The 13,257-nt window shown below is 38.5% G+C and overlaps 1 protein-coding gene across 1 annotated transcript in view; it reads right to left on the bottom strand.

Moving 5' to 3' along the window:
- Positions 1-11,430, bottom strand: part of LOC114242594 (uncharacterized) — a 96,712-nt gene extending 85,282 nt beyond the window's left edge. Inside the window, exon 1 of the mRNA XM_028173813.2 lies at positions 10,651-11,430. Within this exon, the coding sequence (XP_028029614.1) occupies positions 10,651-10,705 (55 nt within the window). The 5' untranslated portion in view covers positions 10,706-11,430. The remainder of the gene's footprint in view (positions 1-10,650) is intronic.
- Between the last annotated feature and the right edge of the window lie 1,827 nt (positions 11,431-13,257).

Genomic DNA, 13,257 nt, shown 5'->3' with positions numbered 1-13,257 from the left:
TTAATACAAGTGATTCGGCATGTATGATGATTATCCATCTATCTATCCAAATCTATTTATATACTTGAATACGGATTCAGTCTTCTGATAAACGATTTCAAGTGATTTTATTATTGAAACTTACGATTTTTCGAATTATTCTAGAACATTCCACACGCCCGGCCGTCGTACCTCTGTGACAATAACAAGACATTTTTCATAATTGACCCTGATTAATCAAGTGTCAATTGCTACGAAAGCTGTCAAAACAACGCATGACTTTAGATCACTGGAAAAATATCTAGAAGTTTCCATTTTGTGCTTGGAAATATTACGCAGTGATTGAAGTTTTGGAAGATTTTACTCTTTAAATAACACGATGTTAATTTTAAGTGTATTATTATGACTTAAATTCTCTAGATTTGTGATTTTCGTTTTGTATTGAAAATCTAATTTAAAGTAAAAACAGCGTATAGAATCCGATAGAAAATAATTTTATTATTTCTACTAAGAGAAAGAGACTTATTAGCAAGTAGAGTAAAAAAAGTTTTATTATCCAAACCTATATTGTATCTAGTTCTAGTAATCATTAGTTGCATATGATTTAAATACTGTTTCGGTTCTCCCCGTAAGTATTAACGTTAATAATTGATTCTAAGAAATTAATAACTTCGAATACCGATATAACTAAAAGGTTACACAAGCAAATTTTGTTACATATTACCCATTTTATGATAAGACTAGCTTTTGCCCGCGACTCCGTCCGCGTGGAATAGTTACTTTGGCATAACGCTAAATTTTACCCCCCACTTCATTTACGTAGAAAGTGAAAATATTTTTGAATTATAGAATGTTAAGGAGCCATTTAAACCCATATTTTGAAACATTCTTTATTGGTACTCCACTTGTATTGGTCATACCGTGATGTTACATTATATAGCCTATAGCCTTCCTCAATAAATGGGCTATCTAACACTGAAAGAATTTTTCAAATCGGACCATTAGTTCCTGAAATTAGCGCGTTCAAACAAACAAATTCTTCAGCTTTATAATATTAAGTATAGATTTCCCGGTCCCACTGATCTAGGAAGCAGGAATATTCAACAAGGAAAGTAATTAATGTTGGCAACTCACAACAAGAAGTAACGAAACAGACAATCTGTCTGCACTCGCACGTGGGACAAGAATGTTTTCTGTTACTTGAAAATTTGGCAGAACGAGAGTCGAGTTCAGTCATCTCCGTGTATTATTTATAGATCGTTACCAATGTAAATCAGCTGATGTGGGTTCACTAGAGTTGAAAATCGAAACGATTCCAATTTACGAAAGGAATGATTTTCATTTGTGATTACGAGTAACCTGAAACCACGGTCGTAAAGAAAGGTTTATATAATTTGCCACAAAAAATAGTTTCTACATAGATGTGTTTTGTGAGCCCCCGCGAGTAGGTACAACCTTGCCTATGTCTGCGGTGAAGCAGTAATTTGTTCCGGTTTGAAGAGTGGCGCAGCCGTTGTAAAAACGGAGTCTTAGAATTGATGTCCCAAGGTAGGTGTCGGAATTAACGTTGTTCATGTGAGCTTTCCATCGTGTGAGCCGTGAGTGAGGTCGTTCATTCTAATAAATATTTACAATTAAAAAAAAAAAGAGCGTTATTGACTTTGCGGTAGTTGGGTCAGATCTATGGTATTCCCGGGCGGCCATAGCGCGGAGATCGGCATCGTTGGTCGTCGACTATCGCCTCGACGACCCGTCGGTCGGGCGTCCTCGGGGTGGCGCCGCGTGTCTGCTTGTAGTGTTGACCGCGCGAACCCCCGTACTCTGACCGGGTTCTGACCCCGGACGGAGATCGGACGTCGGGTGTAAGAGTGCAGGGGAGTCGTTTAGTGCGGTAGGGCCCTAAAATTCCTTCCGGCCCGCGGTCTGCTACCAACACCTTGCAGATCGTCAAGTCCCATATACCCCGCGCGCCCCTTACGCGTGGGGACCTTGTAGGAGGTTGAGCCCCCGGCCCGGAAAAAAAAAAGGTATTGTTATAACATTGATTCTGTCAGTAGGTATAATCATGTAATCACGATCTCTAAGGAGTCAGTGCTTTAACTGTATGCTTCGGCATATGCTTTAACACGTTAGCATCTTCGTTGATCTATTTTCTTGTTAACTTTATTACGATCTATAAATTTATAAATAATCTTATCTCCTACGCTGTCTACCTAAATATCGTAAAAATACAGAGTCACGTACACATGCTTTTCCTCTAACTTTCTTGAAGGTTATTTGAACAATAACCTAATTATTAATGCCTAATACTGGATGTAATATAAAAAGAATTATACCATAGAGATTTTCAACGAGCTGTAACATTTTCCAAGGTTCAGTGACGACTTGGCAGCGTCTTCTTTTCTTTTAAATGACTTAATGGCTCAATGACCAGTTCAGAAAATCGGATCTACAGAACAAAAAAAAACTAGCAATTACCTCACATGTTTTTGAATTATTAGTAACTTTCACGACATTCTTTTTTAAAAGTATGAAATAAATTGAGTGAAAAAAGGACTAAATAGACAATGTTGTGGTGGTTAATGATTTTAATCGTAAAATAGACAAAACTACGATTTCAAAGAAAAAACATTTATTTCTCGTTGACGACATCCACGTTGTCAGCGCAATGATGGAAGCAACATTGAAACGGCATACAGTCTAGAATTCTCTATACACAAGGTAATTATCACGTCACGTAGGTTGATTTGGCGAAGTGCATATTTTTGTACGCTGGTCTATTGATATTTGGCACGAAAGTATAGTTAAACAAATCTATTTTTAATGTCACAAAAAAATACGTCTCGGTGCTTATTTTTAGAGTTTTCTCTGCATTTTAAGAACAATGTACCCACATATTACTGGTGGTAGGGCCTCTTGTGAGTCCGCACGGGTAGGTACCACCACCCCGCCTATTTCTGCCCTGAAGCAGTAATGCGTTTCGGTTTGAAGGGTGGGGCAGCCGTTGCAACTATACTGAGACCTTAGAACTTATATCTCAAGGTGGGTGGCGCATTTACGTTGTAGATGTCTATGGGCTCCAGTAACCACTTAACACCAGGTGGGCTGTGAGCTCGTCCATCAATCTAAGAAAAAAATAAAAAAAAATCGCCTAGATAATCTTAACCCAAAGAATGTTTGACAGAAGCGGCTGTGGAGTCTTAGAACAGATAGCCCCTGCTTAATAAGAGAATCCTGGCGGCAGGGGATCTTGTGAGCCCGTATACCTGTCGTGAAGCAGTAATGGTTTAAAGGCTGGGGCGGCTATTGTACATAGTATAAAAGTTAGGTGACCGCATTTTTCTTCCCTGCCGCTGGTAGCATGACTATTCCAGCTACGCTATGTCTGGTAGGTGAGCTCACGGGGCTTAACCTGAGAGAGTGTGCTAACACTGGCTGACGGCATTTGCGTTTCTGATGTCTATGGGCTCCGCTAGCCACTTAACAGCAGTTGGGAAGTGAACTCGACAACTCGCCTATGTACTAAAAAAAAGCAAATGAAAATGATGAAAAATAATGAAAAGCGGCCGCAAGAAATAAGGCGTAACATTGATAAGGCTCATACAAGTATAGTAGTGGAAGTTTTAACAAGGATGACTAAATAAACAGTAATTAATTTAAGTATTTTTTGTTATATTTAAGCAGCGTGCGGTTTAGGCATAACTTAACAGCAAATGTCACAAATATACGAATAATTAACAATACTTTATAAATTCTAGTTGTGTTTATGTCGGTAGCGAACTACGTTAATGTCCTACGCTTATTCTTTATTCGGGTGCCAAAAATCTGGACAGAAATCAGTTAGTAATTGTGACTTTATTTTTTAGGTTTTCTTAAGCATTCGAATTAGCTTATATTTTCGATTCTGTTCATTATTTGCCTCTTAATTGCTGTAAATCTTTGTAAGGATTCACAACTCTATATTAAAAATAGTATGAGAGAAATGAAAATAAGAATGTCTTGTATACCGGTTTTAATTCCATCGGGTGTGTGTCACTATCGAATTATTCATTATAAATACAAATATATTAAAAATATATTTAAAAAAAAAATACATTTTTTTAAATCATTAACCTACAAAATTCATATCTAAGTACTTAACATATCATGAAAATTATACTAAAAAAAATACGTAAATCGTAAAACGTATGGATATCGGATATTTTTTCTATAAATATGTATTCGCTTAGATACTTATGTTTTTCATCGGTAGGTAGTACGGCGTTTCAATACGCCGACTAGCAGGGCCCTGAAAATGCGATACTTTAGGACAAATATTTTTTGTATGGAAACTAGCGACACCTTGTAGCAGATGCCCCTAAACTTAAAAAAATTTACAAGTCTTTATTTTTTATAAAGAAATTGATTTTATCAATTTGTGGTTTCAGAAAATTTACAAAATCCTTCATTAAAAATAAAATATAGGATAGGTTGATGTTACTGCCATCTACAGGAGCAATGAGAAACTAATCGAATCGAAGCCATCTGGTGGCCGACGCCCTTAAACATTTTTGTTGAGTGCTTGAGTTGCTTATCTATAACTAATTTATGTGTATTATCTATGCCGACGAGTAGTGTAGTGACGTGTAGTGTAGAATCTGAGGAAATCGTGCGTTCGGGATTGATATGTACGTGGAATAGGTGTTACAAAATTCAATTGAGATTTCGCCCTCATGTGTCAAGTTGGTGGTATTCACGTTGTTTGCGGTAAAGCCCCGAAAAGATCCTTGGGACCGCGTTCTGCTCCCAACATCTGCTGATCGTCAAGTACCATATACCCGCGAGCCCTTTAGGTTGGGATATCTCGTAGGAGGCTTGGCCTCCTACCCGCATATTTTTAACCGCCTACCCACATTAAATTTATTAATTTATTCACGTTATATATATAACGTTTATGACTCCGGTGCCCAACTGGGTATAATAATAACACAAATGGGTTCTGAGGTTGTTCACCTATCTACGTAAAAAACAGTATTAAGACAGCGCTATACTCACTTCTTATGTACCATATACAGACGTTCCAGTGAGCCATTACCACATCGACAGGTGAAAGGCTATTTTATTTAAGCGACATTTTTACAGAGAGCCAATTAAAGCTTAAAATTTGGAAAAAATATCATGAAAAAAAACCTCGTTCAGATATTTGAATGGAGTAAATTAATTGAAGTTCAGTTAAAAACATCGAACTATCGATCCTAATGCCAAATAAAACGGTCCTTTTTATTACAAAGGTAAATGTCGTGCATCAAGCGAAATATTGCTTAAGCGAAATAGCATTTCACCCTTCAATATAAGTGAAACCACAAGAGATATTTTACATTTTTTTAACACAACAATTGTCAAGAAAATTGTATCTAATTAGTGAATTGATTTGTTATGTAAAACTGAGGATTGATGGTTAACTTTACTACAATGTTAGCAGGAAGTAGGTATGCACGACACGAAACACGCAAACTTCCCATTGTGTTACGCCCATTTTCCTTATCATCAGACTGCCATGTGGAAAGCTGCCAGTATACTCGAAGCATAATTAGATAATTGATAACTAATCATAGACATATTAAAATTTATTGTTGATTATTGACGCAATGCGAGGTTTTTCTTTTGCTTAGACGAACTTACAAACCATCTGATGCTAAAGGCTATAGAACTGTCGAATATATTGTCGACATTACCTACAGCATCCACAACGTGATTGCCATGTTCAGTTTAGTCACGAGTCACGAGAAGCCACCGTGCATTCATGAAAGTGTTTGCTACGCACAAGACTACTGAGAATACATACATATTTAAGAAAGTTAAAAGCAAATATTTGTTTTGCCACAAAAAAACAAAATGGCGTCTCGAATTGATACTTTTCCGATTTTTATGTTTGTTTACAAAAAGAAAGCGAATAACATGAAATCAGGGCTAGTTTACGAGTATAGAGCATTCATTAACTAATTCATTGCTTCATGCATGCAACATTCATTACTAATAAGGTTAAAAATATTTTTTATTTTTTATTATTTTTATAAGTATTTTGGATTTGCATTTGTTTTTTTTTTTCTAATATTTATATTTTCGAATGAAGATAGAATTTTGTCTTTATTATGTTTTATTTAAATTATGTTTCGTGAAACGAACACGGTTTTCGTCATAATATAATTTTTTGATTCATATAGTGATGAGTTCTAAAAGACATAGCAACGGGAAATATAGATCAGATAAGCAACGGGTTGATTTATTTCGGAGTCAATAGTAGGCTGTTTGATTAACTATCTATGTTTTATCATTTGTTAAATACGAATTGTGAGTTTACAGAAAAACGCGCACATAAATGCTTCCACGAGAGGTTCACGTATCTATAAATATATTGTCTCATAACAAAATATTATTGTGTTCCACATCACTTACTGAGAGAACGTGAACGTGGGAAATGGAAACGGAAGCCTTATATTCCGGTTCACGTTAGGGGCGTGTTTGATTTCACAAAGCTAAATTTCGTATTTGGAACAGAACAACGCGATTACGTTTCGTATGATTTTTTTAGGAGATTTTATGACCTGGTAACTGAGACCTTTAAGTCATGTCTTATTTAATGGATATTCTTAATTTTATGAAAAACTAGCGACCCGCCCTCGCTTCGCTTCGGAAACATTAAAACACACATGAAACCAAAAAAATAAAATATTTTTTTTTTTTTAAAAAAGTAGCCTATGTTCATCAGGGACAATGTCGGCTTCTAATGGAAAAAGAATTTTTCAAATCGGTCCAGTAGTTTCGGTGCCTATTCGAAACAAACAAACAAACAAATCTTCCCTCTTTATAATATTATTATATATTATATAAGTATATATAAGTATAAGTATAAGTATAGATATAGATGATATGATGGAGTGAAATGAAGTGAAAATTATTAATTTGAGACATGAATCAACTGGGATGTAATTAAATGAGATGATATGAGATGAAATCTAATCTCAGTAAAATGGTGGTCATTTACTAAGATTTTTTCAGTGGACTTTTTGGAGGATCACGAGAAGTTACGTCCAGCGGCTTTGTTTAATTTTCCCACATTTGTGCACTTTCACAGATATTAAACGGTTAATAAACCACCATTATTACACATTTAAACCCGAAGAAACACTAAATAGACAAAATAAAACAAATCACACAACTTCACTCATCGCGTTCCCGTCAAAAAAGTCCGTTTCGTATGATTATAATATTTTGCGAATTACCTACATATTGTAAAATTAAAATTACATTACATTGGTAAGTTGTGGGTAGTATTGATAATATATATATCTTTTTTATTGCCCCTGTAGGCAGACGAGCATACGCCCACTTGATGGTGAGTGGTTACCGTCGCCCAAGGACTTCAGCAATGCCAGGGGCAGAGCCAAGCCACTGCCTACCGGTTAATACTCTCCACAAGCCTCTATCTATAAGATCTGGATTTGCAAATTTTGCTACTGAGTTATTTATTAACTAATTGTTAATTACCACGGCTTTGCTCTAGCCCTGGCATTGCTGAGGACGTTAGGTTTGCCGTTTGTACCTCTGTCTAGGCAGACTGACAAGGGCAATAAAAAGAACTTCGTTGTGATCCAGCCCGTCGATCAGAAGATGGTTTTCTCAAGAACGGGCAGAGATATAAAATTTAAATCGGAAGAAACCACTATAAAGTCTACGGCAGAAGGAAGTCATAAAATTTCCAAGCTTCTCGGTCAAGTCAATCAGAAAATATAGCCGTATTTTGTCACCCATACACAATCGATAGGGCACTTCCCGTTGACCTAGAGTCATAAAATTTAGCGAAGGGTTAGGTCTTATGGCAAGAGAAAGGTCTAACAATACCTTTAAAAACGGTAGGTACATTCCTGCCTTGAACACATAAAAAAAGTCGTGTGATTTTTTTGTACTACCTATTCGTCAACAGTGCAATCCAGGATTCTTCGATATTTTGGACACGTGGACGGCCAGCAGACTCTATCGAGACACTTGTTGTTCAGGGTAGGGTCAATGGTAAGAGATCTCGGACGAATCCCCATGCGCTGGACTGATCAGGTGAAAGACCCTACTGAAACCTAACTTAACGAGTGCGTGCGTTAGTCCTCGGTTCCCAAACTATGGAAAACATCTGTCAAGGCTTTAATAAGCAATAATTCCACATGACCACGACTGCTCTGCCAAGAGCAACCGACTATGATGATGATGATGATTCGCTGATAGCCTAGAGGGCTATTCCAGCTTCTCGCGGACAAGTAGGTAATTTCACAGGCTTAACCGTTGAGAATTTGCTAACACTAGCCCTAGAAAGAACAATGCTTCGCAGAATCTACCGCCGAGTCGAAATCGCGACCCACTGAGAAAAACGGCGATAAACTTAGTGGGTTGGGTCTATGGGAAAAGACATGTCATTTACAAACTAACGCTTATGGATTGAGAGACAATCACTACGTACAAAATGTCAGGAAGAATATTATAATCGACGGTAAAGTTGAGAAGGCAACTCGGCGTCTTGGTCGAACATAGAAATATATTGACCTCAAAACATTCGCTATTTACAGACCCGTTTTCCGTGCTGGTATGACAAAAAAATCCAACCAACAGTGGTTGTCTTATTTTCAAGTACAATATATGTATTTCAAAAATAGAAATTTTATATTTTTTCAAAAAAACTTAGTGATGGCCCCGCGCGGCAATACACAATGATGTACAAAGATTCATTCATTTGAATCATTCGTAGTCCGACTCGAACAAACTCGATGTTGAGATAGTGAAAACTAAAATATGCATTCGTTGCGATTCAAAGTTTGTCTAAACATACCTGCCGATCCGGTATTAAAATACTCCCTAGCAACAATAGATTATTACATATCGACGCTTGAAAGGCAAACGTGACTAAGCGACAATGCGTGAACTTTACAGTAGACTAATTTAAAGTTGAAATACCTGAAAAAAAAAATATTTTAACGAATCTAGCTGTAGTAGAATCTAGCTAGTAGCTGTAGGATTGAAATGATTTTAATAGACCTAGAAATATACATTTTTTGTGCATCGAATATGGTTATTGCCTATCATTTATGTACAAATCAGTTATTGTCGCTTAGTCACGTTTGCCTTTCAAGCGTCGATATGTAAATTTATAAAAAAAACCGGTGTTCTTAATTTTTATAACACATCGCAGTTCCTTCATCGATGAAGTAGTTCGTGAATACATTTCAAAAAATTCGTGTGTTACCTTCTCCCACTTATCCGGTTTTATTTTTATCATCATTTTTAATTTAATAAAATTTTTAAAAAAAATCCGTAACTTGCCATTGTTTGTGAACGCTTTAAAAAGGTGCATGTTATTGTTCAATCTCGAAAATACAAATTTGATTGAAATTAAAACTGCGTCATTAAATTATGCTAAATACGTTTTTTTTATTAGCTTTACACAAAAACGAGCGATCCAAACAAAACCAGACAAGTGTTTGAATTATTTTAAATGTCACTTTTTCCCAACCGTATTCACTTCTCGATTAATCAGTCTGTAAGGTATTTTAGTACAACATTCTACTAATATGCAAATAAGTCCATAAATAAACGAACGAATCTCGTAACTAACCGGTCCCGCTTCGAATCCGGTTTAATTTAACTTTTTAACATTACATCAAATGGACGATGTCGCCGGCAGACACCATTTTCTTTTCACACCTCATTTAAAAGGAAACAGCATATTTTTACCGAAGTTTTTCGTTTGTAGCTAACGTGAATATTTTACATACTAAACTTTTATATTAAAGTATTATCTGTCTTCCAAGGTAGGTCATTGGTATTAAATTAATGGTCTGTAAAATAAAAACGTTGTTTTTTTTTCATTTAGATAGAGAAGCAAAGGTAAAATTAACATATATTTTAGTTTTAAAATATGGGCAGATTAAATTAAAATTCTCCGGTAATTTGTATGAAGTTACTATTTTTTTTATTATAATTAGTTTACCATTACACTACTAGGTATCCACCTGTATGTATGTCACATAGTACAAAAAACAATTTTATTTATACTCGCTATTAGATAACGAATGTTAATTTATTTCGTCGTCGACCAAAATTTTAAAATTGGGTATGATATCACTACTTATTGAGTGAGTGATATGTGTATGAAATATTTAACTTATAAATCTACAATCTGTAGGTAGGAGGACATTTTCGCACAGCACGAAAAAAAAATTGACATTTAGGTACATTCTGGATAAATACTACGTACCTATGTAGGTATATGAAGCGAAATTAAGCAATTAATATTCTATAGTTTCATTTACTTACAAGACGACTACATAATTCAGTGCATATACATGTTTTGATAGCTTCGCACGTTTTTTTTTAAATCCTAAAGAACAGCTATAAGTTAGGCCATTGGTCTATAAATCAGACATTGAGATACATTATTTTGAAACATTGTTTTCGTGAGCAAGATACAACATTCGTAATATATGCGATACTTATTACTCATTTTACTAAAGCAGTACCCATACTGAAAGTATTTTTTATTATTTAGTGAAAAGAGGTTAGCTACAATTATCAAGTTTATTCGTTGGTCCGAAAACATAATAATATGTATGATTATCATATTCAGATATTTGAATAAACACAACTTACCTTTGGCGAGCGAATGGAGAACAAGCAAAACTAAAAAATAAAATCCTCGGACCATGTTTTTGATAACAGAAAATTCTCACGCACTAAATAAAACTTACAACACAAACTGTGTCCATTGTAAAAAAAAGTTAACACCACAATATGCACATGGCAATATTCACGAATCACTTCAACGATTTTTTCTACTGACGTTAAGAATAATAAGTAAAAAAGAGAATTGCTTCAAATAATCGTTGTAGAAGATATACGTTCGTATTTCGAATTGATGACATTTTGGCGCGAACTAACGAAGCGGGCGTACGCCTCGACGCGGGAAAATCGACTTGTGTGAGAAGTGAGACTACTAATGAGATCAACGCGATGCGGCGAATGTGTTCGCCCGCCCGTCGCAGACCGCCTCACCACACCGACCGCTACGGCGCTGCCAGGTCGGCCACAGGGTAACATGCTTTATTCGATTACGAACGTATTTTCATTTCAAAGCAAAATTACAATACGTTCACAGGCGTAAACTCTCTTAACATTATTTTACAATTTAGGTTGGAAAATTTTTAAGACTTAACCGAATTCTGAAAATCAAGTATCTAATTTTGTTCAAGCTCTCTTATGATAAGTATACAAGTTACATAATATATGAGTATATGTATATACACATCTAGTATGGTGTGTGTAGTATGGTAGTCATGAGTACATGAGAATACACTAGTCTAAAAACTCCAAACATATTTTGTTTTATCAAGGTTAACAAAAAAAAGCTACAGAGTTACTAGCTAACTTAATAGATATTTAATTATGATTTCATTTATATTTTCATCTTGGCTTTTTCCCCCACCCGATGATATCGTTGTCATTAGGCACTGTAACTGCACTACATAATATAGTTCAGTGGCCCGCGGCGGGGTGAGATATTCCGATAGAGGCACCCGTCACGTGCGGACGTGCTCATCGACCACTCGATCGCCCGGGCTTTTGTTAGCCCGGCCATTGTTCGCGCGGCCTGTGTTCGTGGTACATCTGCCGACTAAGTGCTCTTCCTGGAAGTTATTATTTGTTTTGTTTCCTTTTGTTGTTTCTGTGTTCGTGGTACATCTGCCGACAAACTGTTTTCCTGGAAGTGGTTAATTGTTCTGTTTCTTTTTGTTATTTCCGTTTTGTTGTGTTTTTTCTTTGTCCTGTAGTAATCGTGCCGCATCGCCACCTGTGTTCAATAGAACCGCTCAGGTCCGAGAAGTTGGGGCCTCGCCGCAAGGCGAGTGTTTTCAAGACGCGGGGCCGCCCCACCTGGGCACTCAGCGATCATGGACGCTGTATTCGCGGAATTCCTCCGACTCCACAGCTCGCCTCAGAGTTTCTGGCCTTCAAGGCCGATCACACCGCGAGCCCTCTCGTGGACTCCGCCGAGCTCGCTGCTCCTGCGTCGCCTGTACCTGCGTGCAAAGCTTCTGCATCGAGCACCGCAGCCTCCGTCGTGCCTGCCGTTCCCGCGTCGCCTATACTGGCGAGTAAAACTGCTGCGTCGTCCGCCGTGGCCACCGTTCCAGCAGCGCGATCATCCGCAGCCTCCGTCGTGCCCTCCAAAACACCTGCTCGTAGGTCACCTGCGCCCGCCTCCTCGTCCTCCAACTCTGACTCGGAGATGGAGGTCGACCTCGCTCCCGCCTCATCGACGGATGGATTCATCCTGGTACAAAAGGGTAAGAAGCGTGCCGCGGAGTCTCGAGCTCCCGCGGCCGCTAAAATTAGCAAAGCCGCGAACGCGTCGCGCCCCCGCCCTCAGACTCCCGTTGCGCCTCCAGCCCGTGCCACTCCGTCGCCGCGTCCGGTGGCACAAAATAAAACCCAGACCCCTCCCCCGGTAATCCTCCAAGAGAAGGCAGCTTGGGATCGAGTTTCCCTGGCCCTTAAGGCCAAAAATATCAACTTCACGAATGCCCGTAACCTCGCGAACGGCATTCAAATTAAGGTTCGAACACCCGACGACCATAGGGCCCTCTCTTCTTACCTCCGTAAGGAGCGTATAAGTTTTCACACGTATACGCTCCAGGAGGAGCGCGAACTCCGTGCCGTCATACGTGGCATCCCTAAAGAGTTGGATGCCGAGATCGTCAAGGCCGACCTTCTCGAACAAGGCCTACCGGTTAACTCCGTACACCGCATGCACACAGGTCGCGGAAGGGAGCCATATAACATGGTTCTCGTCGCCCTCCAGCCTACCCCCGAGGGTAAGCAAATATTCAACATCCGAACGGTATGTAGCCTTTCCGGAATCGCCGTCGAAACCCCACACAAGAAAGGCACACCTAGCCAATGCCATAACTGCCAATTATACGGGCATTCTTCCCGTAACTGTCACGCGCGCCCCCGATGCGTCAAGTGTTTAGGCGATCACGCCACGGCTCTATGCACTCGCGATCAAAAAACCGCGACGGAACCGCCTAGCTGCGTCCTGTGTCAAACACAGGGTCACCCCGCAAATTACCGCGGATGCCCCCGAGCCCCGAAAATAAATCGCCGCGTCGCCCGCCAAAACCGCCTCCGAGCTTCCGGCCCAGACATCAAAGCCTCGGCACCCTCTGTGTCGCAGACTAAGCCAGCGTTCGTTCCGGC

Source organism: Bombyx mandarina, chromosome 15, assembly GCF_030267445.1.
Source record: "Bombyx mandarina strain Sakado chromosome 15, ASM3026744v2".
Classification (NCBI taxonomy): domain Eukaryota; kingdom Metazoa; phylum Arthropoda; class Insecta; order Lepidoptera; family Bombycidae; genus Bombyx; species Bombyx mandarina.
Note: the sequence above shows the minus strand (reverse complement) of the source record. Positions and strands in the feature narration are given on the sequence as shown.